At 42.9% G+C, this 22,353-nt stretch overlaps 1 protein-coding gene across 6 annotated transcripts in view; it reads left to right on the forward strand.

The window, feature by feature from the left end:
* Positions 1–22,353, forward strand: part of LOC112655520 (signal transducer and activator of transcription 5B) — a 70,659-nt gene that overhangs the window by 36,263 nt on the left and 12,043 nt on the right. For 3 of the 6 annotated variants that reach the window (XM_025440676.3, XM_049114697.1, XM_025440677.3), the window contains exons 2-12: positions 7,475–7,612; positions 11,351–11,507; positions 13,170–13,259; positions 14,585–14,759; positions 16,578–16,708; positions 16,969–17,120; positions 17,569–17,724; positions 18,146–18,325; positions 18,713–18,800; positions 18,876–18,998; positions 20,164–20,256. In XM_025440676.3, the coding sequence (XP_025296461.1) occupies positions 7,485–7,612; positions 11,351–11,507; positions 13,170–13,259; positions 14,585–14,759; positions 16,578–16,708; positions 16,969–17,120; positions 17,569–17,724; positions 18,146–18,325; positions 18,713–18,800; positions 18,876–18,998; positions 20,164–20,256 (1,473 nt within the window). In that variant the 5' untranslated portion in view covers positions 7,475–7,484. Of the gene's footprint in view, positions 1–6,069; positions 6,408–7,473; positions 7,613–11,065; positions 11,273–11,350; positions 11,508–13,169; positions 13,260–14,584; positions 14,760–16,577; positions 16,709–16,968; positions 17,121–17,568; positions 17,725–18,145; positions 18,326–18,712; positions 18,801–18,875; positions 18,999–20,163; positions 20,257–22,353 lie in introns of those variants that run through there. The other 3 variants (XM_049114696.1, XM_025440680.3, XM_035721339.2) reach the window with 3 other exon arrangements.

Raw genomic sequence — 22,353 nt, forward strand, 5'->3', positions numbered from 1 at the left:
AATCAGAGAGCCTTGCCATATTAAATATGTCATCTTATTCTAATTTCTTACTTTTTCTCCTTTTTAAATTATGAAATACAACAAACATAGAACAATGCAAAAAATAATATGAAAAACCACCACCAGTCCCCAGGACAGAGGCCACCTGATACAGTTGAGGACTGCCCAGATCCACTGCCCCTCAGTGGTATGAGACCTGGAGCAAATTTTTCACTCCATAAAGAAACCCATACTTATTAAGAGTCATTCCCAATTACTATAGCCCTTGTTAACCACCAGCCTACTTTATTTCTATGGGTTTACCTATTCTGGACATTTCATATGATGGAATTTACAGTATGTAGCTTTTTGTGTCTGGCTTCTTTCATTTAGCATGTCTCAGTATTTCTTTCCGTTTTATGTCTGAATAATATTCCATTTTATCCATTTTATTTTTCCACTTATATCCATATTATCCATCCATTCATTGATGGACATTTGGATTATTTTTACTTTTTCACTGTCATGAATAATGCTGCTTTGAATACTTGTGTACACGTTTTTGTGGACATAATGCTTTCAGTTCCCTTAGGCATACACCTAGGAGCAGAACTATGGGGTCATACAGTAACTCTGTATTTAACCTTTTGGAGAACTTACAGATTACTTTCCAAAGTTATACCATTTTATAATCCTGTTTAATTTGCTGAGCCTCAATTTTCTCATCTGTAAATTAGGGGTAATAGTAGTGCCTAGTATGTTTGGGGTTTTTTTTTCTTTTTTTTTTAAGATTTAATTTATTTATTCATGAGAGACACAGAGAGAGAGAGAGGCAGAAACACAGGCAGAAGGAGAAGCAATCTCCCCACAGGGAGCCCGATGTGGGACTCGATCCCAGGACGCAGGGATCACGCCCTGGGCCAAAGGCAGATGCTCAACCGCTGAGCCACCCAGGCGTCCCAATGCCTAGTATGTTTGTGAAGATTAAATGAATAGATTCATAAAAGTGCTTGCAGTTATAAATAATATAGTAGATATTCAGTAAATGATAGTAAATGATATATCTAGATGATGGATAATAACATTAATATGTTATTTTAATTCATTTTTTAATCATTTCTGAAATTTAGTTTTGTTTATTGGATAAATCAAAATATTTGTTGCTAATAAGTCATACTTTAATTATGTGTCCTTGGAAGGAATAGGAAAAGGTACAGCTCCCTGCTGGCTTGGTCTTCTCTGTCAGAAGGGCACATTGGAATGGACCTTTGTTTTTTTCTTTTAAAGTTTAGTATACTTAGACAGTCTTGCTCTTGTTACACCACCCTTCACAGTTCTTGGCTCTCTTATTTGGAGGTGTGAGAACAGCCCCCCCAGTGCTTTCCCACCACCTTTCATCCATTCTCATCTATAGAAGTCCTTCTGCCAGTAAATTTGCCTAAGAAATGGGAATTCCATCTTTTAAAAGGAAGATAATTGAAGGGTAGCAAGAGCTTTTTATGGAGGGTTGACTTTGGAAAGGGTTACTGAAGTGAGTTAAAATTGGAGATGAGGAGAAGGAAGTCAACTTTGTAAATTTAAGGTTGTAAAAATCAGAATAATTTTGGATGCTTATGATGGCCCAGGCACTGTTTTAGCATTTACACACATTAACGTATTTTTTTTAAAGATTTATTTATTTATTTATGATAGACATAGAGAGAGAGAGAGAGAGAGAGAGGCAGAGACACAGGAGGAGGGAGAAGCAGGCTCCATGCCGGGAGCCCGATGTGGGACTCGATCCCGGGACTCCAGGATCGCGCCCTGGGCCAAAGGCAGGTGCCAAACCTCTGAGCCACCCAGGGATCCCCACATTAACGTATTTTTTACAACTTCCCAAAAGGTTGTGCTCTTAGTACCATTTTACAGATAGGGAAAGTGAGGCACAGAGAAGTATAAGAAGTTAAATCTTACAGAACTTTATGTAGGTGAGTTCACCATTATCTCCAAAACTCTAACCTCATTTTAGAGACTTTGTTCCTGAGATATGATGGGATGGGGTGGTGGTTGTGGAATGGAGAGTACAAGTTACAAAATGCTTTAAATTATGCACACGAGGGGCATCTGGATGGATCAGTTGGTTAAGTGTAGATTTGGCTCAGGTCAATGATCCTGGGGTCCTGGGATCAAGCCCTGCATTGGGCTCACTGCTCAGCAGGGAGCCTGCTCATACTCTGTCGGTAGCTCTCTGTCAAATAAATAAAATCTTTAAAAAAGTGACGCCAAGGTGGCTAAGCGGTTGAGCGCCTGCCTTCAGCCAAAGGAGTGATCCTAGAGTACTGGGATTGAGTCCCACATCGGGCTCCCTGCTTGGAGCCTGCTCCTCTCTCTGCCTGTGTCTCTGCCTCTCTCTCTGTGTCTCTCATGAATAAATAAATAAAATATTTTTTAAAAATCTTAAATTATGTACACAAGTCCAGTGAGACAAGTCACTACACACATTTTAAACCCCCCCCTCCTATGCCAAGCTACAATTCATTTACTCAGCACATATGTATTGAGAGCTTTCTATTGTCATGTACTCTGTATCCCCACCCCCACCCCCAGTTAGATATGCCATGGCTTTGGCCAGTGTTCTAGAAGTCTTAAAAGAGAGTGATGTTTTTACTTTTTTTCTATAAGATTTTATTTATTTATTTGAGAAAGAAAGAGCTCTGCAGGGCTCCATCCCAGCACCCTGAAATCATGACCTGAGCAGAAGTCAGACTTTTAACTGACTGTGCCACCCAGGCACCCTGAGAATGATGTTTTTCTGGAGAAAGGTTTATATTTTACTTTTAAAAGGGAAAGCATCTAATAAAAAGGTATTCATTGTCTAGACATGATTATTCCTAAATCCCACCCACTCATATCATTTATTTGTTAGCAGACATTCATTTTTATAGTTTTGAATAAGCCTGTAGAATCATGAGCTTATACTTTGAAACTTTTTTTTAAGGAAGTGCCCGAAGGTCTGCTTTATTTGAGACTCCTAGGATATATCCAGATATATAAGTTCGATTTCAGTACCTGAGGCTTTCAGAAAGCACAACATTCTGCATCAAGGCTGGTTTAGAGAAGCCCCTGTAATAACATACCAAAGATACAAACCACTTCCTTGTCAGAACATCACGCGTTGAAGATGGAACTGCCTGTAAATAAGCAAAAGAAAGTATGTATTAAGCACAGAAGTGCAGTTACTGCATATGTGGAGTAGTATTTCAACGGCGGGATGAATACTGGTGAGAAAGGACAAGGATTCAGCTTATGCCAGGTATAGGCATAGCTTAATGATGAGTGTGAAGAATTTGGGCACATATGAGGAGAAGCACTACTTAGGTTCTAGCTTCTATTGATGTAATGTGGGGTGGGGTTTTTTTCTCCAAATTGTATATTTTAAATTGTTATATGATAATTTCAGTAACTCATCTTATGTTCCATGTGTATATAATTATTAGCTAAAAAGTAAAATGAAAAGGATTCTGTGCTATTTATTGTACTTTTATTTTACATTTTTATTATTATTTTTTTATTTTTATTTTTTTTAAATTTATGATAGTCACACACAGAGAGAGAGAAAGAGAGAGGCAGAGACACAGGCAGAGGGAGAAGCAGGCTCCATGCACCGGGAGCCCGACGTGGGACTCGATCCCAGGTCTCCAGGATCGCGCCCTGGGCCAAAGGCAGGCGCCGAACCGCTGCGCCACCCAGGGATCCCTATTTTACATTTTTAACTAGTACTTGGCAACATCTACTTTTCTAGCTCTGTCAAAGCATTTTTATGTAGTGAAGTTAAAATTATTTTTATTTTTCAAAATAAGGTGGTTACCACCTTATATTTATCAGCTATTCTTCAAATGGCATTTTAGAAAATAACTATTATAACATGTTCATATTTAGAACCATAAAAGCTATTCTGACAAACTCTAAGTGCTCAGCATTCTACTCTGTTTTTTGTTTGTTTGTTTGTTTGCTTAAAGATTTATTTATTTATTTGAAAGAGAGTGAGCGAGCAAGAGCACACAAAGGGAGAGAAAGGCAGAGGTTCCCGCTGAGCAGGGAGCCCAATGTGGAGCTCAATCCCAGGACCCTTGAGATCATGACCCAAGCCGAAGGCAGATGCTTAACCAACTGAGCCACCGAGGCACCCCACATTCTGCTCTTTGATAAAAACTAAAGACTAATATAAAAACTTAAGATAGTATGTCCTTTTTTTTTTTTTTTAAGATTTATTTATTTGGGAGGGTGGAGTAACCTGAGCTGGAGGAGGGTCAGAAGGAGAGGGAGAAAGAATCCCAAGCAAACTTTGCACTGAGCATGGAGCCTGATGTGGGGCTCAGTCCCACAACCCATGAGATCGTGACCTGAGCCAAAACTAAGAGTCAGATGCTTAATCAACTGAGCCACCCAGGCACTCCATAGTGTGGCATTTATATAGTATCCCCACATATATGGCATAGTACCATGGTACTTCTTTCTTAAAGCGATAATAGGCACCTGTAATATGCTAAACCATCAGGATATATGAAATATTTACTAAATATGTATTTATTCACTAGCAAATATGTCTTGATTACTTATTTGCCATGGCAAGCCACTGTACTAGGCATTAGGGACACAGTAGTAAATAAACATGCTCCCTTCACTCACTGTTCTTAGAGTTCAGTGGGGAAGATAAACAAAAATAAATTAACAAAAACTAGAAGGGAAAATTACAAATTGCGGCATTATTAAGGAACAAGTAGAATATTGTTAATACAGATTCATCCACGTTGTAAAATCTGTTCCATTTTCTTGCATTAGTATTTCATACTGATGATCATTGTTCCATAATAACTTTGAAAAGAGGTGATGGATTTGACCAAATTGTGTGTATACGTTTATTTATTCAACAACAACAAAAAATTGACAGAATGCTATGTGCCAGGCACTGTTCTAGGCCTAAGAGAAAGTATGAACAAAACAAAGTTACTGTGTTCATGGTGATTTTACCCCAATGAGAAGTCAGTAAACAAATATGTTATAAATGTCAGGAAGTGATAAATGATGTGAAGAAAAGTCAAGTAGACCAAGAGGTTACAGTGTGACCGGAATACTGTGCTCTTTGCAAGGACTGAGGGGTCTCTGAGGAGATAAACAATTTTCCTTCTTTTGTCTCTTGGGTCAGTTCAGTTAATGAATGCAGGATTCAAGACAATTTTTGTGTTTGTTGGTATTGTTCATATAATCATTAAAACAGCTATGGTGAGGTCCTACTTCTTTCCAGTTCCTTACTACTAAAAGATGAATACCTGAATTATGTTTTTCGTTCCTTCATTGTTCTTCCATATACTTAACTGTATAAGGATCTCCACCCTCCCATCCATCCCTTTTCATTTTATCCAAAAAACATGTGTTGGTATCTGTCCCAATTTTCCAAAATCTTGGGTTACAATTCATTTAATTAAACATTATATTGTAAAAAAAATATATTGTACAATTAAATTCTTCCAGATGTTAGATTATAATATTGATTGCCTCTGGAAAGAGCTCTTTTATCCAAACCTTTCTCCTAGTAAACTCTCAGCCATTGACATTTGATGTCTTAGATGATCTTACAACGATCCCAGCCTTAATGCCCAAAAGCCCTAAATAAAATTGTACACTGCTCAAGTGTTCTATAGCATTGCACAAGTCTAAAATAGGTAACTGGCACCCACCCCACATCTCATTGTTGGCTAACTGACTTGTCCCATAAATAGCTCAGTGTTACACGATCAGACAACTACAACTGACAGAAGGGATTTTTGTTTCCTAATACACATGTGTAGTTTCTGGTACTCAACAAAATCAGGATCTGATTCACTGGACCCTAATTGTAACACAGTTAAGAGAATGGTGCAAATCAATAGCCAAATCATTTTGGGTGGGTTTCAGGTTAGCCTGCCTTCCACCAAATTCTACATTATGGATCATAGTATTACAGCAAGATTCAGTTTTACTACCTCTGTGTACATAAAGTAATGTTGCTGCCACAATTGGATTGATTGCAGAGAATTTCTGCCAAGTGAATTAAAAATTCTCAGGTTAATCTAAGAAGACATTATGGTAGTTTTTCTACCAAGTTTTCTACCAAAACTTTTTCTAGAATCAAGAGTGTATTTTAAAAACCTACCTACTATTGGAATATAATGGTTCTTGTTTCTAACTCTTAGCTGGGATGTATTGTTTTTATGTAAGAGAGATTTTTTTTTAAGATTTTATTTATTTATTCATGAGAGACACACAGAGAGAGGCAGAGACACAGGCAGAAGGAGAAGCAGGCTCCCTGCAGGGAGCCCGACGTGGGACTTGATCCCGGGTCGCCAGGATCAGGCCCTGGGCTGAAGGCGGCACTAAACCGCTGAGCCACCTGGGCTCCCTTAAATACGGTAATTTAACAGAAGATTGCTTCATAAATTTCTTAGCAGTAACTCAGAAGGTGAAAAATATAGATAAATCTATATACCCTTTGTGTGTAAAGCATTGCTGCGTAGGTAACTGGTAATAGTACATAGGTTCAATTCATGTTTCAGATATTTTCATTTATCTTCTACTGAGTCTTTTTCAAAATGGCGGTACGTTTATTGCATTTCTTAAAAGGCAAAAGACCAAATCTAAAACAAATGATTTTTTTAAAAATTCCAATGCTAATTATCTTACTGTTGAAATGCTGCTTATTTTTACTTCAAGTTTGGAACAAAAATAAAGAATATGTGTGTGATATCAAAGCTATAGGCAGTTCTTCCCCTAACTGGCTTTGTACTTTTACTTGTAGAATTTCAGTATGTTTTACAGTCAGAGCTTTATGAAGCTATATATCAAGTTATATACCTTTCCATGGCTATACTGAATGTGTACATTTTGAAACTTTTTTTTTTAAGATTTTATTTATTTGGGACGCCTGGGTGGCTCAGTGGTTGAGCATCTGCCTTCAGCTCAGGGAATGATCCCAGGGTCCTGGGATCAAGTCCTACACCAGGCTACCCACTGGGAGCCTGCTTTTCCCTCTGCCTCTGTCTCTGCCTCTCTGTATGTGTCTTTCATGAATATATAAATAAAATCCTTTAAAAAAAGATTTTATTTATTTGACAGAGAGAGAGAGATGGGTATGCAAGCCATCACATAAGCTGGGGGAGGGGCAATGTGAAAGGCAGGTGGGGAGAGAGAAACAGACTCCTGGCTGAGCAGTTCTGCCAATGCAGGGCTCCATCTCAGGTGCACGAGATCATGACCTGAGCTGAAAGCAGGTGCTTAACCGACTGAGCCACCCAAACGCGCCCATTTTGAAACAGTTTAAAGCTAAAATTCAATTAAAGAATACTGATCTTTATATTCTACCAACCAGGGCTTAAAAACATTTATCTCTAGGTTTTTATACTGTGAATATTTATTCTAATGTATTTAAAGGGGGAAGAAGGAAAAAACCCACCCAAACCACTGATTGTTTGTTTAATAGATTGTAAACCATGGCTGTGTGGATACAAGCCCAGCAGCTCCAAGGCGATGCCCTTCATCAGATGCAAGCATTATATGGTCAGCATTTCCCCATTGAGGTGCGACATTATTTATCCCAGTGGATTGAAAGCCAAGCTTGGTAAGTGAACACAGTTTTTTCTATCATATTTAGTGAAGCACAAGTATATTAAAGTTTGATTGGAAAGATAACATGATGGAGACTTTAAAAGTTGTACATTTTTGGGCAGCCTGGGTGGCTCAGCAGTTTAGCACTGCCTTCAGCCTAGGGCATAATCCTGGAGACCTGGGATTGAGTTCCGGCTTCCAGCATGGAGCCTGTTTCTCCCTCTGCCTAAGTCTCTGCCCCTCTCTCTCTCTCTTTATTTCTCTCTCTCTCATAAATAAAATCTTTTAAAAAAATTTGTACATTTTTTTAAATGATGTGACCCATGAAAATGTATTTAGCCCTAGCTTAGATTTTAGGGGGCTGGAATAACTCTCGGAATTTTTAAAATAGGATTTTTTTCCTATTTTATTTTTTTTCTATTTTATTTTATTTTTTAAAAGATTTTATTTATTTATGAGAGAGAGAGAGAGAGAGAGAGAGAGAATGGCACAGGCACAGGCAGAGGGAGAAGCAGGCTCCATGCAGGGAACCTGATGTGGGACTCCATCCCAGGACTCCAGGACCATGCCCTGGGCTGAAGGCAGGCGCTAAACCGCTGACCCACCCAGGGATCCCCTCCTATTTTATTTTAATAGTAAATTCTGGCTAAAAGCATTAGAGCATTGCTGCTAATAAACAACAGTTAACAAATATGTTTTGAGTGCCTATAAGGTGTAGAATTCATATGAACAGAGTAAAGCGCTTGTCCACAAAGAATGTAGTGCTTAATGGGGCAGCTAAGGTATGCATATGCTTATCATTTAATAAAATGTATTATTAACAAAGTTAACAATGGAGACATTGGTGTTTTTAAATTTATATATAAGGTAAAGACCAAAAGACAATACACAAAAACATTAACAGTAATTACGTTCTTGGTGGCAGATTTAACAAGCATGTTTTTACTTTTCTTATTTCCCAAATTAGTGTTTATATACTCAGAAAATTGTTTTTAAATTCTTTCAGAGTTCGTATAATGCAGTAGATTGACAACAGCTTTTATTTTTTTTCTTTAAAGATTTTATTTATTCATGAGAGTCACAGAGAGAGAGAGGCAGAGAGAGAAGCAGGCTCCATGCAGGGAACTTGACGTGGGACTCGATCCCAGGTCTCCAGGATCACGCCCTGAGCCGAACGTGGCGCTAAACTGCTGAGCCACCTGGGCTGCCCTGACAATAGCTTTTAAATGGATGTTACTGCATACCAGGCAGCAGGCCATCACTGCTCTGTTCAGGGCCTGGGAGCATGTTGAATGCCTGTCCATCTGATCTGACAGACTCATCAGCTGCTTCAGGCCTCTGTGAGGGTGGTGGGGTGGCAAGGCTGATTGAGTGACTGGGGGCGGCCTCCACCCCAGCAGAGCCCAGGAGAAGTGGCCACTCTGTGACTGTCTGAGGAGGGCTGTGTACCTTATCAGTAATGCTGACTTGCAATAATTGCAGTTGTATGTTAGTAGCAGACTTCTGGTCAGAAGGTAGAGAGCACCAAAGGAAGGCAATTTTCTGGGCAATTTAAAAAATCTCAGCCTCGTGTAATGAAGTGAGAAAAAACCAAGCTAAACATAAGCACATCAGGTGTACTTTGCGTAGCACTTCTCTATTTCTTTTTCATTTTCTTTTCCGTTTAAATAATTTGGAGTTCAGAAAAACATTAGAAGTTTCTGGTGATTTAAAATTTCATTTAGTAGATTTCCCTGTGTAGTTTCTTACCGAACAAATGTTAAAAGACTTGTGTTGATATCAAGGAAAGCCTGAATTTTATTTAGTTTTGGTTTTCTTAAGAACATAAAGATTTTTTTTAAAGATTTTATTTTTTTGTGAGAAACACAAGAGAGAGAGGCACAGGCAGAGAGAGAAGCAGGCTCCCTGCAGGGAGCACCATTTGGGACTTGATCCCAAGACTCTGGGATCACGTCCTGAGCCCAAGGCAGATGCTCAACCGCTCTGCCACCCAGGAGTCCCAGGAACATAAAGATTTTAATTTTTTAAAATGTCCAGTTCTTCATGTTTAAGCTAAAGCTAAGAAAAGCTTTTTTTTTTTTCTTTTAGAGTAGAGAATTGGGATCCCTGGGTGGCGCAGTGGTTTAGCGCCTGCCTTTGGCCCAGGGCGCGATCCTGGAGACCCGGGATCGAATCCCACGTCAGGCTCCCGGTGCATGGAGCCTGCTTCTCCCTCTGCCTGTGTCTCTGCCTCTCTCTCTCTCTCTCTGTGACTATCATAAATAAATAAAAATTAAAAAAAAAAATTTAAAAAAAAAAAAAAAAAAAAAAAAATAGAGTAGAGAATTAAGTTTTCAAATACCAGAGCCAGTACTTGATTTCCTGAGTTTTGCACGGAGACTGGAACTTCTCAAGAGTGGGTTCCTCAGATGAGGAGCATTATTGCCAGTCAAAACAGAGATGCAGGGCTGCCCTTCATTCCTCCCAGGCTTTTGTTTAACACATACTTTATTTAGTAGAGAGAGGCTACATATTTAAAATTTGCCTTTCTCTGCTCCATTCTCAGCAGATATGGGCATATTATTTGCTGAACTACATTATCAGTGTTTCGGCATACCTGTTTGTACCTTTGTTTGAAATTAGTTGCTAACTGACTTCAGGGATGGAGAGGTATAGCCTTTTAGCTACCGCTAGATCTCTTGTTTGGCTTCAGACCCGGTCAGCAGTAAGTGAATGTTATTTCAGTCTGACAGCTGTTTGGTTTCTGCAGTAAAGCAACTTAATACTACTCAATAGCAATTGTTGCCTAAAGTGTTTGAAAACAGAAAAAGAGTTGGAGAGGGGAATGGGGGAAGGAATAAAGAAGAGAAGAAAGGGAAGGAGAGAGGGAAACCATTCAATCTTTGTGACCAGTTCAATGGCTCTGAATTAATACAAAGTCCATAGAGTGGTTTCTCTGTGTCACTAGAAGAGTTAGCATTGCCCACAGGTCCCAGATCTGCAACCATTGACTTGTGTAAATACTTTTAGGCACCTTCTGTCTTAATATCTCATTTCCAGGTTCCTTAGAAATAGCAGTAAGTGTTGTTCCACCTGTTTTTAAGAAATATTCTGTGAGGGCAGTCCCAGTGGCTTAGCAGTCTAGCGCCGCCTTCAGCCCATGATCCTGGAGATTCAGGATCAAGTCCCACGTCAGGCTCCCTGCATGGAGCCTGCTTCTCCCTCTGCCTGTGTCTCTGCCTCTCTCTCCTTCTGTGTCTCTCACGAATTAATAAATAAAATCTTTAAAAAAAAATATTCTGTGAAATTAGCAACACAGAGAATTAGTCAAGGCTAGAAAAAGCATGTAGAGCATTCTTGACCTCGTGCCTCTTTACCCCCTTGAGGGGTAACTATAAATAGGAAGTTATCAGTGCCCTTATTTCCTTCAGAGTACACGAAGCACTTTCCTTTTCCCTTCATTTCTAGAAGAGATAGCATATGCACCAGAGCAAGTCAGTAGGAGGAAGGAGAATGGGTAGTACATTGTAAAAAAAGAGAGAAAGAGAAAGAAAAAAGGGAGAAAGAAAAGATACAGCTAAGCTAATTAGAGGATTAGTGATAGATTAACATAGGCATCTAGTTGATTTGAAGTGGACCGTTTCCTAAAACTTGCAGTGAGTGTTATGAAGAAATCACTTCAGCTCAAGAAAAGGTGTGATGCATTGAGGCTGCATTTATACAGGCTCGTGTGCATGTATGTATACATATGTATGTAATTTTTTTCCCCTAGGGACTCAATAGATCTTGATAATCCACAGGAGAACATTAAAGCCACCCAGCTCCTAGAGGGTCTGGTGCAGGAGCTGCAGAAGAAGGCAGAGCACCAAGTCGGGGAAGATGGGTTCTTATTGAAGATCAAGCTGGGGCACTATGCCTCGCAGCTCCAGGTGGGTGTTAAAACTGGTCACACTAACTCTCTCCCCTAGGAGGGACTCTTCCTTCATTTAGTACTTCCCATAGAGATTTTCTTTCTCCAACCCAGTGTTGACTTACATGTTAGGTGTATAAAGTTCTTACTATATAACTTTGTCATTGTACCCTTTTCTTTTTTAAAAATTTAAAAAGATTTTTATTTATTTATTTGACAGAGCACAAGCAGGGGGAGGGGCAGACAGAGGCAGAGGGAGAAGCAGGGTCCCTGCTGAGCAGGGAGCCTGACATGGGTCTCCATCCCAGAACTCTGGGATCAAGACCTGAGCCGAAGGCAGATGCTTAACTGACTGAGCCACTCAGGCACCCCTATTACCCCTATTTTTAAACTTTTTATTTGAAAATTATTTCAAATTTATAGAAAGTTGTAGGATTGATACAAAGAACACCTACCTATGCCCAGATCTACCCATTGTTAACATTTGCTGTATCATATTCTGTTTCTACACACATAACATTTTTTGTCACTTGAGAGTAACTTGTGTATATCATGTCCCTTTGCCCCTAAGTATTTCAATGTGCATTTTCTTTTTCTTTTTCTTTTTTTTAAGATTTTATTTATTTGAAAGAGAGAGAGTGAGTGAAAGAGAGAGAACATAAGCTAGGGGGAGACACAGAGGGAGAGAAAGAAGCAGGCTTCCCAATGAGCAGGGAGCCTGATGTGGGGCTCAGTCCCGGGATCCTGGGATCATGACCTGAGCCCAAGGCAAATAAATGTCTAACTGACTGAGCCACCCAGGTGCCCCCAATGTGCATTTTCTATACATAGTTATAGCACAGTTATCAACTTCAAGTACATGTGACACTAATAAAACATTCTTAGGTGATCTTATATTTCCATTTTGTCAACTGACTTAATAATTGCCCTTTAGGGCATTTTTTCCCTCCAGCTCAGGACCACATATTGCATCTGGTTGTCATGTCTGTTTAATCTGGAACTGTTTCAGCCTTTGTCTTTCATTACATTGACTTAAAAAAAAAAAAAAAAGATTTTATTTTTAAGTAAGCGCTACACCCAGTGTGGGGCTTGAACTCACAACCCCGACATCAAGAGTTACAAGCTCCACCAACTGAGTCAGCCAGGCGCCCCTTCATTGACATTTTAAAATAATTCAGCTCATCTATTTTTAAAGATAAAGTGGACCTCCTTTTAGGTTTGTGTGATGTTGCTACCTTAATTAGATTCAGGTTACACGTTCCTGATCAAAATTCTGAGTAAGAGATGTGTGTCCTTCTCAGGATATCACATCTGGAGACATACACCATCCGTGTTTCCTGCATCAGTGGTAGTAATTTTGATTACTCAGTCGAGATGGTGTCCACTTTCTCCTCTGATGTCTTTTTTTAAGTTATGTATACTTTTTCCAAGAATGATGCCCTAGTACTTTAGGCAAATTGAGAGGCAAGAAATAAAATAATCTTACTTTCTCATTGTAATTGGGTTTCCTATGATGTACTTTTCTTGTCTCTCATTTTTTGGAGGAGCAGCATTGCTTATGATTATGCCACATGTTTCCAGAAGTCTCCTCCATCATAAAATCTTAACCCTGCTCTGAGGTAGGTTTAGGCCCCATTACATGTTATGGACCAAAGTGATGTCTGCTATTGGATTCTTGCAGAACACATATGACCGCTGCCCCATGGAGCTGGTCCGCTGCATCCGACATATTCTGTACAATGAACAGAGGCTGGTGCGAGAAGCCAACAATGTGAGTGTCCCATGGGTGTGGGGACAGGAACTGGGAAATCTTTCCTTGCCCACCTCTCTATGGATCCAGATTTTTAAAGATAATCCAGTGTGTATCTGTTGATGTCTCTATAAACAGAGCACTGTCCCAAGAGGCACAAAAGAAATAGAGGACTGGTCTCTAATCTTTTTTTTTTCTTAAAGATTTTATTTATTTGAGAGAGAGAGAGGGAGGAAGAGAGGCAAGAGAGGGAAAAGCAGACTCCCCACAGAGCAAGGAGCCCAATGCAGTGCTCAGTCCCAGGACCCTGGGATCATGGCTTGAGCCAAAGGCAGACATTTAACCAACTAAGCTGTGTAGGCACCCTCTCTGATCTTAATTGTTCCATAACCTTGATGAGATTATCACCACAAAACAGTATGAATAGTGTAAAATAATTTAACCCCCAACAAATGGTTTTGGAGTAAAGGCATGTTCATATTTCTTTTTTTTTTAAAGATTTATTAATTTATTCATGAGAGACACACAGAGAGAGGCAGAGACATAGGCAGAGGGAGAAGCAGGTTCCATGCAGGAAGCCTGATGTGGGACTCGATCCCAGATCCTAGGATCACACCCTGAGCCAAAGGCAGATGCTCAACCACTGAGCCACCCAGGTGTCCCATATGCTCATATTTCTTAATCATACTTAAGAAAGGTTTCTGCTGAGCCCCCTCTCAGCTAAGTGTTGAGAGAATGGCTGAGACCAGGTCACTTAAATGGCTAGATCCATAAAAGCCTTGCTGATGCCTCCCCTGTAACTTCATTTTGTGGTCTCCCTGATGCTGTCTATGAGAGGTTCAGCTTCTTCCTTCAGTTACAAGAAGATCTTGAGTGGGATACAGATGATGTGTGTTCACACAACCTTGTTCTTCACTTGGGTCCCCAGCATCTCACATAGTCCAAGACATTGGATCAGTGAATGGATGTGGAATGAGGGGTCATCATCATTTGTAGGAAAACCCAGGTAACTCCTGGATGCGTTGAGTTCTAGTCTCTCTGGAACAAATTCGGTGGTATAGGTTTGGGTGACTCTGGTGGAGGCCGGACAGCTACAGAAATTTCCACTATGGTTTATGAAGTTGTCACAATTGGCCAAGTCACCTGTTTTCCCTCCTTTCTTCCTTCCTCAGCAGCAGTTCTCACAAATGATGTGTGCAGTTCCTTTGACTCAAAATTTCACTTTTGGGGATTCAGCCAGATTATAGGTGCTAGCCTCAGCTTTTCCTTTAGATTAAGACCTGAGGTTTCTTCTATCCTCACTGCCCAGCTCACTGTGGTCTGCACTCCCCTCAATCTGTCTCCAGGGCACTTCTCCAGTTGGAAGTCTTGCTGATACCATGTCCCAGAAACACCTCCAGATCAACCAGACATTTGAGGAGTTGAGACTGGTCACACAGGACACAGAGAATGAACTGAAGAAGCTGCAGCAGACTCAAGAGTACTTCATCATCCAGTATCAGGAGAGCCTGAGGATCCAGGGTGAGGCCCGTGCAGCCTGGACAGTGTGTGTCATGAGGGCTAGAAGGAAATTCAGGTCAGGTTGGAAGAGAACCAGATTTCCATTCAGAGACACTTCCCTTTCTCTGGAGTGGCCGGAACCATTTGCACTAAGGTTGGAGCAGGGAGGAGGCTTAGGAAAGGGAGAGGACACAGGCTTGCCATAGGGGAGTGTGGGTCTCACTCAGTCACACTCGGAGCTCCTGATCTACTGGAGAAAGCATTTCCTCCTATGGGAAGAAGTTCCAAGTCTAGTAAAAAACATTTGTATATTATTGGTGTTTCATAAATGCTGCTTCACTAAAATGTTAAATTCTCTGATTAGGGAAGTGTAAGGGCTAAGAGCTGTGTTTGTAATGACATTCAGTGCTGTTTTGTGCAGTGATTCAAAAAGGCTGTCCAGGCGCAGTGCATAATACGTGCACCTTTCTTAGCTCTTATAAAGAAAGCTCCCCGTCCTGTGTAAATCCTTTAGGTGCTTGGGTACTGAAAACTTCAGTCTCGAGGTTGTAGAGCCCCACCAGTGCCCCCTGTTGACCTTGTAAGAATTTGACAGGATGACTTTAATTTATTTCCCTCTCCCTGCAAACATGCCCAGCTGAGAATCAGCAGGGCATCATAATCCCAGCATTTAGGATAGGGGTTACCTTTAGAGGCAAGGATGGGTTTGCAAGCAGGGAAGGATGTGTAGATGTGATTTCACCGTGGAAATGTATGGTTTCTTAAGCTGGGTTATTGATACACAGGTATTCCTTGCATCATTCCTTCTTCCTTCCCTGGGTCTTAAGTATTTCGTAATAGATTTTTGGTAAAAGGGTAAGGAGGCTTCCCTGACTCCCTATTGCTGCTGCCATGGGTGAGTCCCAACACTAGTTTGGAGAGAAGCTGCCTCCCTCTCCTGAGAGAATCTTGCTGCTTCTCTGTGGCCAGTGGGCCCTGGACATTCTCTCTCGCCTTCTCTCTGTCCTCTCTGTCCCTCTCCGTGCCTCCATCTCCTTCTGGTTGTTCAGCTGAGTTCACATTAACCCAACCTGGACAAACAAACAAACATGTTAGGCCCCTCCCAGCCCCTAGAGAAACACCTCTTCCCTAGGAAAGGCTGCTGTGCTCCAGGGGTGGGACCCAGGCCAGCAGGGCTGGGGCTTCCCTGAGGAGGCTCTGCCCTGTGACATGGGTGGGACCGAGCCGCCACTGGGCTCTGTCACCCTTTAAACCTGCTCTGTAAGCCACTATAACCAGCCAGGACTAACTCACCTACATCATCCATGTTATGCTGGGTGGTCCCAGCATATGAGCATATGAGCATATGAGCCTTTTGTGCATCATCACTTCTGTAATCCTCAGCGACCCACTGAGGCAGGGGCCGAGATTCTCCCATTTTGCACATGGACAGACAGAGGCCCCGAAGAGTGAAATGATTTGCCCCAGTTCACCCAGTTAGTAGTAAATGGTGAGGGCACAGGGCGAACCAGGCAGCGAGGCTCCATGCTGGACCCCTGTGTGGCAGGCAGCTGTGTAGACTGAGGTGGGAGGGGAGGCCTCAAGGCGGGATCCTCCTCGCTGTGCCCTCAGGCTTCCTTCTGGCTGCACACTCCCTAAAGGGGAGATCAGAGTGGAGAGGCCAGGGACCAGAGCCTGCTCAGGTCTGGCCCCCCTGGCCGCTAGGAGCCCAGGTTCCATTGGTCAGATGTCAGGCAGACCCTCGAGGGTGTTTTCTCCAGAACAGGTGCGTGTGTTGCACGGGGCTTCCTACAGGAAGCTGGGAGATGATGGTGATGGGTGTCCTGTCCCCTCCTGTAGCTCAGTTTTCCCAGCTGGCGCAGCTGAATCCCCAGGAGCGCCTGAGCCGGGAGACGGCCCTCCAGCAGAAGCAAGTGTCCCTGGAGGCCTGGCTGCAGCGTGAGGCCCAGACGCTGCAGCAGTACCGCGTGGTAAGTGGGATCTGCGTCCTCTCTCCTCTCCTCCCAAGCTTTGCAGTCCGCATCCTGAGCTATCCGCGAAACCCGAGGGAGGGCTAAGGCCAGGAAGAGAGCAGGACCCGAGAGAGCTGGAGGCCAGATCCTTCTTTCCTGTGGGGGGCACTTGAGGCAGAGCAGGTCTGGGAGAGGGGAAGGCCTGTGCCTCCCGAGTGAGGCCTGCAGGGTTGTTGTCTGGGAGCCCAGGAGGGCCTGCTGTCCCTACCTCCCTTCAGGAGCTGGCCGAGAAGCACCAGAAGACCCTGCAGCTGCTGCGGAAGCAGCAGACCATCATCCTGGATGATGAACTGATCCAGTGGAAGCGGCGGCAGCAGCTGGCAGGGAACGGAGGGCCCCCCGAGGGCAGCCTGGACGTGCTACAGTCCTGGTAATGGGGGATGGCCCGGGGCAGGAATGGTGCTACCAACTACTCATTCTGCCTCCTGCGTTTCCTTGAGCAGCCAGCTCGCTCCACCCCGTGGCAAGGCTTCGTTCACTAGGGGTTCTGGTTTCTGATAGCGACTTTGGGGCCCCCATCTTGTGCCACCTGCCCAGGAAGGGAGTCACTGTGCTAGGGAGGGGGCAGGAGGGCAGGGCTGGGTGTGCGGAGCAACACTCAGGCTGAGTGGACTCAGTTTGGAGTTGCTGCTCCCAGATGGTTCTGTGTGTTCCTGAGAGGCAGGGCACTCTGCTCTGCTCTGCTCTGCTCTGTGAACAGGGGCGGGAGCTTAGGTACAGAGCCTTCCCTGGTGAGGCTGGAGCTGGGACTTGGGGCCTGGAGCCCGGGCGATGGGGTGACTCTATTGCCCTCCCGGTGGCCTGGGGCCCCCGTGCAGGTGTGAGAAGTTGGCCGAGATCATCTGGCAGAACCGGCAGCAGATCCGCAGAGCTGAGCACCTCTGCCAGCAGCTGCCCATCCCCGGCCCAGTGGAGGAGATGCTGGCCGAGGTCAATGCCACCATCACAGACATCATCTCAGCCCTGGTGACCAGGTGATTGCTGCCTCTGGCCACGCCCAGCCCCGGGTGGTTGCCTTGGGGGAGGCAGGTGCTTTGTCCCCTGGGGTTGGGGGGCAGCTCCTGTCTGAGTCCTTGTCTCTTGCCCGGGTCCCAAAGCCCTCTGTCCTCAGTTACAATGGCTGCTTGGTGTTGACCTTGCTGGGTTTCTGTTGTGGGCGCTACGTGGACTCCCCCCACCCCACGCCAGCCTGTGCCAGCTGCTGAGTCATTTCGCTGCCCCCTTTCCCCCCGGCCCACCATTTCCTCTGACTTCTCAGTGGCCTCTCTGGAAACAGGAGCTATGCCACATGCTCTTCCTTTACCTGCTAAACCCCAGTAGCCTCCCCACAAGGGGGACCAGGCCCCATCTCCTGAGCCAGCATCATGTCTGGTCTGGTCTCTTGTGTCCTTGCAGCACATTCATTATTGAGAAGCAGCCCCCTCAGGTCCTGAAGACCCAGACCAAGTTTGCAGCGACAGTGCGCCTGCTGGTGGGCGGGAAGCTGAACGTGCACATGAACCCCCCCCAGGTGAAGGCCACCATCATCAGTGAGCAGCAGGCCAAGTCGCTGCTCAAAAACGAGAACACTCGCAAGTACGTGCACCCTCCCCTCATGTCTGCCTCTTTCCTCCAGTCCTTACAACAGAAACAAAGTGCTCCCGCCTCCTGGCCAGAACTCTGGATACTGCCATTCATAGTACGAGCTCCATTAGCCCTTCTGGCCTCCTCTAGCTCTCAGAGAAAGAATTTAAGGCCTTTCTTCTGTTGCAGAAACACATGATTTTCATTCCTTTAGTAGGAATACATCCAAGAAAAATTTCTTTTATGTTAACATGTTATTTCTTAGTATTTTATGCTGCTAACATTTCCTCTAAATGACATCAATTTTTACAACTTTCTTTATTGGGTCCCCCCCAAATATTTTCTACCCTATATTTACTGAGACACTGTGTGGGTTTAGAGTCGAGTCTCTCTCTGCAGTGACTACAGTGGAGAGATCCTGAACAACTGCTGTGTGATGGAGTATCATCAAGCCACGGGCACTCTGAGCGCGCACTTCAGAAACATGGTGAGGATGGGATAAGAAAAAGAACAAGTTTTCCCTAGGGGTTGGAGGGCTTTAACCTTTTTGTCTCCTTTGCAGTCCCTGAAACGAATTAAGAGGTCTGATCGTCGTGGAGCAGAGTCAGTAACAGAAGAAAAATTTACAATCCTGTTTGAATCACAGTTCAGTGTTGGTGGAAATGAGCTGGTTTTTCAAGTCAAGGTAAATTAAAGCCTTCCTTCCTGTGAGTTGATGTGTGTGTATGTATTTTGTATCACAAAATAATTTTTTCGATCACATAGCATCTTAACTGTCAGTGAGCAGAAAGTGGGAAATCCGCATCCTTGAAATTGCATCTCCTAGATTCCCTTGAGATCTATAATAATAGGGATGCCTAGGTGGCTCAGTGGTTGAGCATCTGCCTTCAGCTTGGGTTGTGATCCTGGGGTCCTGGAATCGAGTCCCACATCAGGCTCCCTGCCTGCTTCTCCCTCTGCCTGTGTCTGCCTCTCTTTCTGTGTCTCTCAAGAATACATAAATAAAGTCTTTAAAAAAAAAAAAAAGATCTACAATAACAAGCAATAGCAAATTGAAATAGCTGGAGATACAGGTAGGAATGAATCAAGAGAAACATCACTCTGGATGAATTTGAGTAACAGTTATAGTAAGTTTTATTTTTTTATTTTTTTTTAAATACAATGTTTATTTTTAATTTTTATTTATTTATGATAGTCACACAGAGAGAGAGAGAGAGAGAGAGGCAGAGACACAGGCAGAGGGAGGAGCAGGCTCCATGCACCGGGAGCCCGATGTGGGATTCGATCCCAGGTCTCCAGGATCGCGCCCTGGGCCAAAGACAGGCGCTAAACCGCTGCGCCACCCAGGGATCCCCTATAGTAAGTTTTAGACACTTGTTACTAGCTCTTTTTCCCTAAAAATGTCTCACATACTCATTTTCTTTTCTCCTGTTCTCCATTTGAGAAATTTCCTGCACCCTTCAGAAAAATCTAAGTAACATCTCTTTTAAAGATCTAAAATTGGGCAGCCCTGGTGGCTCAGCGGTTTAGTGCCACCTTAGCCCAGGGCATGATCCTAGAGACCCAGGATCGAGTCCTGCATCGGACTCCCTGCATGGAGCCTGCTTCTCCCTCTGCCTGTGTCTCTGCCCCTCTCTCTCTCTCTGTCTGTCATGAATAAATAAATAAAATCTTAAAAAAATAAAATAAAATTTCTAATTCGCCTGTGATTCCTTGAGCTATTCAGTTTCTGTATTCAAGGGTGACATTTACCGAAACTTGAGGAGAGAATGAATGTGTCATGATGAAAAGAAGAGCAAGAGAGGAAAGTGTCGCTCTTGACACTCAGCCCTTCTGTTTTGTCTTTCTAGACCCTGTCCCTCCCGGTTGTGGTGATCGTCCATGGCAGCCAGGATAATAATGCAACAGCCACCGTTCTCTGGGACAATGCTTTTGCAGAGCCTGTGAGTGAATTCCCTGGGCCTGCGGGTGTCAAGATCTTGATGCTGGTGTCATTAATCTCTTTTGTGTGTTCTCCCCCAGAAAAGCATAGAAAAAAGTGCAGTTTTCTGTGGTAGAAGACAGAGTGGAGAGTATGTGAAGAATGGAAAGAGTGTGGCCTTAGAGTCATGCCAAGGCTTAAACTCACAACCCACCGTTTGCTCACATTGTGACCACAGGGAATTCACTTTCCCTCTTTGAGCCTAAAGTTTCCCTTAAGTTTCTGCACCACAGGGATAATAGTGCTCCATAGCACTGTTAGGAAAAAGAAATTAAGTAACATGCAGGGGCACCTGGTTGGCTCACTCAGTAGAGCGTGCAAGTCTTGATCTCATCATCGTAAGCTCAAGTCCCATGTTGGGCATAGAGTTTACTTAAAAAAATAATAAATGAAATTAGGTAACATACAAAATCCGAAATGCTTGTCACATAGTCAATATTTAGTGAATGTTCTTTTGAATCCTTGTGTGAGACCATGAATGGAATTTGGGACTCCCAAGTTCCTTCTAGATGGTAGACCTCTCAGGACGCTACTTATAGTTTAGCAGTTACTTCTTGACATCTTCTGGACAATAAACGAGGGTGCCATTTAATGTCTTTTCCAAATCTTAGGTTCTTGATTCATGCCAAGTCTCTCATGAAGAATGAAATACTGTCTAAGGGAATAAACATGATTTTGTGGATTTATTCATCAAATACTATCAGAATATCACTATTATGCACTTGAGCGTTTTCAAAACATTTTCAGGAAGAGTTCTAAAAAAAAAAAAAATGGAAGAGTTCAGGGGTTACACATTTCCAGGAGCAAGTAGTCCATTAAAGCATGATAAAAGGTTACGATTGGTATTCAGGATATAAAAGTATGTCCTTCTCTAACATGACTCTAACGTGAAGAGTCTCACTGAATTCTCTCAACAGTCCTCTTTACAGAACAATATTTTTGCTGCAAAGGTGAGATTTTTAGCAGAAATTCTACGATAGCCACTCTATAGAACCCGAGTTTGAGGCTTCTCTTAAAACTATCTGCCTGCAGCATGTCCTGATAAGCCTTCTGGATAGAATTGCTGCCTTTCCTCTCATTCCCTTCCCTGTCTGTCCACTGAGCTCATTCCTCATGTAACTTTGGCAGCTCTTGCAACATGGTCTTGCTAAATAAATTGCCTAAATTTAGGCAATGCCTGAATAAATAAGCATTTTTAACATTTTAAGTTGTGTTAATGACAAGTGTACATTTTATGCTCTTTTAAAATAAATACATGCTTATGGGAATATATTCTACAGATATATTCCATCTGTGTCAAATGTATAACTGCATTGCAGAATTTTTTGTAATAGCTAAAGGTCACTAGGCTGATACACAGATGTCCATCTATGGGGGCCTGGCTAACTATAGTACTGTTCTTCCATTCTGTGACGTATTTAGCAGCCACAAAAGAACATGTGTTTATGTGCTGATATAAGGTCTTGTAGGTATAGTATTCAGTGAAAAAAGGGAGATGTAGAACATGTAGATTTTATGCTACCGTTTATATATATGTGTGTGTGTGTGTACTTTTTTTTTTTTTTTTGGTATTTACTTATTTAGAGAGAGCTGTGCGAGCAGGGGTAGGGGCAGAAGAAGGAGTAAAAAAGAGAGATTCTCAAGCAGACTCTCCACTGAGCATAGAGTTTGATGCAGGGCTTGATCTCACCACTCTGAGATCATGACTTAAGCTGAAATCAAGAGTTGGGCACCTAACCAAGAGAGCCACCCAGGCACACCCCCATTTATATTTTTAAAAAGGAAAAGTTACACATATTTCCTGGCATGCATAGAATATCTTTAGAGGCATACACACTAAACCAGATTACATACTGTTGGGACATATGGGGCTGCTGGGACACAAGGTTAAGAAAGTGACTTCACCAGGATGCCTGGGTGGCTCAGTGGTTGAGTGTCTGCCTTTCATTCATGTTGTGATCCTGGGGTCCTGGGATCAAGTCCCACATCCGGCTCCCCACAGGGAACCTGCTTCTCCCTTTGCCTATGTCTCTGCCTTTCTCTCTCTGTGTGTCTCAGT

This window comes from Canis lupus, chromosome 9, assembly GCF_003254725.2.
Source record: "Canis lupus dingo isolate Sandy chromosome 9, ASM325472v2, whole genome shotgun sequence".
Lineage (NCBI taxonomy): Eukaryota > Metazoa > Chordata > Mammalia > Carnivora > Canidae > Canis > Canis lupus.